Source organism: Eriocheir sinensis, chromosome 26, assembly GCF_024679095.1.
Source record: "Eriocheir sinensis breed Jianghai 21 chromosome 26, ASM2467909v1, whole genome shotgun sequence".
Taxonomy (NCBI): Eukaryota; Metazoa; Arthropoda; class Malacostraca; order Decapoda; family Varunidae; genus Eriocheir; species Eriocheir sinensis.
The window spans coordinates 10,235,934-10,240,933 of NC_066534.1; the positions used below are offsets into that span (position 1 = coordinate 10,235,934).

At 45.8% G+C, this 5,000-nt stretch overlaps 1 protein-coding gene and 1 long non-coding RNA gene across 8 annotated transcripts in view; one reads left to right on the plus strand and one right to left on the minus strand.

The window, feature by feature from the left end:
• The window catches only part of LOC127003748 (uncharacterized), a 107,828-nt gene that overhangs the window by 21,324 nt on the left and 81,504 nt on the right, over positions 1–5,000 (minus strand). For 2 of the 7 annotated variants that reach the window (XM_050870752.1, XM_050870746.1), the window contains exon 5: positions 2,561–2,642. The exons of 3 other annotated variants lie outside the window; for them this stretch is intronic. Coding sequence is in view for 1 of the 4 variants with exons in the window: in XM_050870750.1 (XP_050726707.1) it covers positions 3,134–3,191; positions 3,428–3,501; positions 4,416–4,547 (264 nt within the window). In the remaining 3 variants the exon portion in view is untranslated. 2 more of the 7 variants (XM_050870750.1, XR_007757379.1) reach the window with 2 other exon arrangements.
• On the plus strand, positions 2,562–4,041 carry LOC127003751 (uncharacterized). Its single transcript, XR_007757383.1, has 3 exons — positions 2,562–2,662; positions 3,100–3,235; positions 3,659–4,041. It is a non-coding gene; the product is annotated as an uncharacterized LOC127003751 (long non-coding RNA).

The window sequence follows — 5,000 nt, forward strand, 5'->3', positions numbered from 1 at the left end:
ACTCATCTCTACATTCATTCACAGGAGAGGGGCATAGCGGGACGTTTTGTTTAGTTTTATTTATTCTTGCCCTTGAGCTTCTTCATTTATTATAGAAACAAAAGATTATCCAATTCTGGCGCGGGACCCTGCTGCCACTAGTGACCACTCCCGCACGCTGACCATGGGAAGAGGGGGAGTAGATACTGACTACAGCTGTTTAAAATGCAGACGTTCGTGCCCCGAAATAGACCTAAAATTGGGTGTTTAGGTTGAGTCGTTTAGGGGCTCGGTGGTTGAGCAGATTATCCTTGGAGGTGGTGGTTGGCAGTAACGAGCCAGGGCGAAGCGGTTCGAAGTTCGAACCCCAGTGCCGAGGTCACCGGCGTGACCTCAGGAATGGTGTCAAGTATTACACCCCAAACCTCAGGCCTCCGACTCATGACTCCAGTTAGGCGACGTGAAGTAGTGGTAGAAATAGTAGTTAGTAGTAGTAGTAGTAGTAGTGTAGCGTGGAAAGAAAAAATAAAGCTACATCCCCTTTTTAAGGACCACTAGGGTTATGATGGTATGTGGTAGCGTGGTAGTCGTCGAGCGCTGGTCCCGGATGTTAAGGCCTCAGGACAAGTGAACACTCGTGCCGAGGTTTGTGACCAGAAGGGCGTTACTTGTGTGATGAACTATGGAAGGTGGGAGGATTTCCGTGGGAACCACTTTTGAGACAGCATTAAGAAACTGAATGGTGATAATGTACTATGGGGGAGGGATGTGTGTATGGTTCAGTAATCTCAAATGAGCAGCAAAACAGGCTCCAAATAACACTCAGTAAGGTTGTATATAAATATGTATTTGGTTTCCTTTTGCAAAGGTTAGCAGAGTACTAATAAAAATAAGAAAAAAATGAATGACCGACAGGCTGGAAGCCTCTAATCTAGCTAGCTACCGGCACAAGGGAGATTTGGGGAATACACAGAATGCTTAGCTCTAGTTGCTGGATGCAGAGAAGGAGGAGCTGGCGTGAGTGTCGGGCTAGGCAGGGGACGTTTACGATGGGAATGGGCGGTCCTGGTGATGGACAGACGGGCGCCGCTTGATGTGGAGATGGAGCGGCTCGGGTGGTGTGAAGAGGCGGGCGCCCTTTGATGTAGGGAGCAGCTTGGGCAGTGGTATTTCGGCCCCCAGGGCCGTCGAGGAGCATGTTACTCCGCCATACAAGTTCCCATCCTGTAGTCAGTCTCACCCCGCAGGCCGTGGGTGTTTTTTTCGGGGGGGGCCCAGTGGAGAGATGGACACTCTCTCACTCAACTCCAACTCGCTGCCTTTCCTTGCTAGTGCTGCTGCTCGTCTCTTCACTAGCCCGCCTCACACAGCAGGCCGTGGGTGGTGTGTAGGTCGGGGGCTGAGTGGAGAGATGGACACCTCTCTGACCAGCCCGCAGCTCTGTGTTTTCTCGCTGCCTTTCCTTGCTGTTGGGGTGTTCGTCTCCTCGCGTCTCCCAAGCTTCTGCTTTGCTGCAGTGGTGCTTGTCTCCTCACTCACCCGTGGGTCTCCTTGCCCTCGCCTTCTCGCCTCTGCTCCTCGCTAAGCTCCTCCCCCTTCTTCACGTGACTCCCTCTCGGCATTACAATCAAACCCTACCTAACTAACTAGTTATTGGTTTCTTGGAGGGGTTCGAGGCTTTGAGATGAGGGATTTCAGTAACTCGTTCATATATTCGCTCATTCGCTCGCCGTGTTATCTTCTCATAACCTTTTACGCACTTAATTCCTCAGCCACCCATTCATTCTTTCACTCATTCACTCACTCATTCACGCTCCCACTCGCTCACACTTACTGTCACTCACCGACTTACATTCTCTCGTTCATTCATGCACTCACACTTACTCACTGTTACTCACTGACTTACTCACATTCTCGTTCACTCACATTCGGACCGTTACAGTAGTAGTCACGCGCATCTTGGCATACGCCCCCAACTTTACCTAGTCATCATCTAGGCTCCTTCCTTCCCGTTTCATGCCAGCGACGGCCAGTGCCTAAGCTAGGGGGCTGCACAATAAGGGGGGGCTGAACTTTTATGATATGATCCAATGGGGATACATCATTTTCATTCACATTTCCTCAACTTTTTGCTCGTGATTCCTGTGTTATATGGGTATCCTTTTCCCTAACTCACGGAGCAAGTAAATACTTTGTCATTTTAATGTAGTGACCATTTCAGTTTTTAAATAGTTTGGTTTCAGTCTTAAGGTCAGTAATATTTTCTGCATCATTATATAAATGTTATTAATTTATTTGACATAAAAATAGGTGCATTCATAACTTTAAACCCTTAAATATAAGAGTATACTTTAGTCTTCCAAATATGTCGAGGCCGGTCTGGCGTAGGCTCCCGCGGGTCCTTTCCTCTCCTCTGCTCTGCCACACAGTCCCAACACCTATCCCTTCCTCTCATATGTAGGCTATAGGTAACATATGAGAGGAAAAAAAATAGGTGTTGGGACTGTGTGGCAGAGCAGAGGGGAGAAATGGACCCGCGGGAGCCAACGCCAAAACGGACTCGACAATTTGGTTTCACTATAAAATAAACCAGCCTCGTCTTGACCACAGACGGAAGGGTCCTCCCTGTGGTGCTGGCGTTCTCATGAGGGACGAGGCCGAGTCTGAAAAAAGAAGGAAGCAGGTAAATATGAGTTACTGAATTTCTATAAAGGCTGAATATGAAAAGAAGGAACTACTAAAAAACTGTTCCTATGAATTAGCATTGTATAATTATATATGAATCTGAATAGGTGCTTTTATAGTTTTCGTTAGTTTCTGCATGCATTTTTTTTTTTTTACGTCTACGCCTATAGCGCCGGTAGGCTTGCTTGAGGGGTCTGGATGGTAGTCGGCCCCAGCTCGTATTGGCGCAGGCAGGTGTTTATAGTGGCGCCATCTTCTCTTGTGTTAATGTAAAGGAAAGTATACCTATAGTAATTTAACGAGTTCACATCTAACTGATTCTCATCTAACGCGTGTTTTTGGTGCCTGTTGCTCGTTAGATGTGAGACCTTACTGCATCATTCTTTGGTATTGACATGGTCGAGTTAGACAGTCGAGTACTGCGTCACATTACAGGGATGGCGTCTGGAGAGGAGAGACTCACCAAGTATTACATTGTTGGAATCTCCTCTATTTTGGGGATGAGCTTCGACACGTCCCGCCCGTTCCTGGAAATGAAACACCGTCATTACTGGAAGCAGATGTGCCCTCTGTAGGAATGTTTTGGGGTATGTTTCGGAATAAGGAAGAGCACGCAAGAACATACATATTTTGGGGAAATGCTCATTCAGGAAAAAAAGTATATTGACAGCAATGAGTCTCTCTCTCTCTCTCTCTCTCTCTCTCTCTCTCTCTCTCTCTCTCTCTCTCTCTCTCTCTCTCTCAGTTAGCTCAAAAGACTCACCTGGAGTAGCCTTCAGCGTCGTAGCCATACCAACAGCAAGGGACACGGTGGGGGAGGAAGCCCTTCAAGGCGAACTGTAAAAGAGGCACCTTGCTTAATTCTGATCAGCAATAGCAGCAGCAGCGGTTATAGTAGTAGTAGTAGTAGTAGTAGTAGTAGTAGTACCTAGTAGTAGTTCTTTGATCCCATGGCCTGTTGCCACAGAGACCTGATCCTCGATGCATCCCACAGAAGAAATGAACAAGAGAAAACAGAACGTATGAAGAAGGAAGTATAGTTAGTATTCACGACGTCGGGAGGGATGGGACCAAGGTCGCAGAGCTTCCGCAAGACTCGCCGAAACAGTGGCGGATAAGAAACAGCAGCCGAGAAGCTATGTGGTCGCCTGGATGAGATGTAGGCTGTCCTCCCTCCTGAGATCAGCCAGGTCACCTGCACCCAAAACCACCCACATTGCTGACCTGGACTTTGAGGCGACGGTGGTTGATAGTCGTATTAACCACAAGCTTTGTTAGCTTAAGAACAATTTGTTTAATAATGTTTGAAATACTAAATAAAGATGGTTGTCGGCCACAGTCATTGGCGGGCTGGGGCCAATGAATTGCTTTGTGAAAGACTATAAGAAAAGATACCTCTCACAACGCAACTCTAATGGATGGAGGCAGTAGTAAAATTTTGAAAAATAGTAGTATTAGTAGTAGTAGTAGTAGTATGGGTGTTGAGGCCCTAATTCTCAAATATATCGGGGCTTACACACTCACGGACATTTGGAAGGCTTTCATAAAGGTTGTGCGTATTTCCATGGCTAGTCTTATGAGCCTAGTGACGGATTAACAAGACCAGGCTTCCGCACCATGAAAGCGGAAAAAAAACCCAACTCCTGAGAAACAGACTAATCATCTCTCCGGCCTTGGGAGATATCTGTTATAAGAGTCGGAAGCGTCTGAGAATAACGAAACCAACTGTATTGTTCCGGAAGGTGACTCACATTATCATAAGTCTTCCTGAGGGGGTAGGGGCTGAGTTTACGCCTCTTACTCTTCAGCTGGGGCATACAGGTGGCGGTCTCCGGTAGTAGAGCCACCACCACCACTGCTATCGCTACCACCACCACCACGGCCTGTGGAAAATAATAGTAAAATAATTAGTATTAGTTGTTGTTGTTTTTGTTGTTGCTATTGTTATTCTTTTTGTTGTTTTGTTTTGTTGTTGCTATTATTAATCTTTTTGTTGTTGTTGTTGTTGTTGTTGTTGTTGTTGTTATTTTCTATCGTTTTGTTGTTGCGTTTTTTGTGACCCAGTGGTGTAACGCATGATGATATTGAGAAGAGGCGAAACACTGGCCATACAGCTTTTGTTTTGGTTAGGAGCAGTAAATTGTATTATCTACAGTCCAGGGGTTCCCAACCTGGGGTACATGTACCCCCAGTGTTTTTTTTTCAATTTCCTCATTCTAGTAAGCAAAACTGTTATTTAAATTATATCATAAGTCTACACATACAGATTTCATTATAAACTAATATCAAAATATTAAAATTTCATCTTTTTTTTTTTATCCTAATTTTTTAGGGGT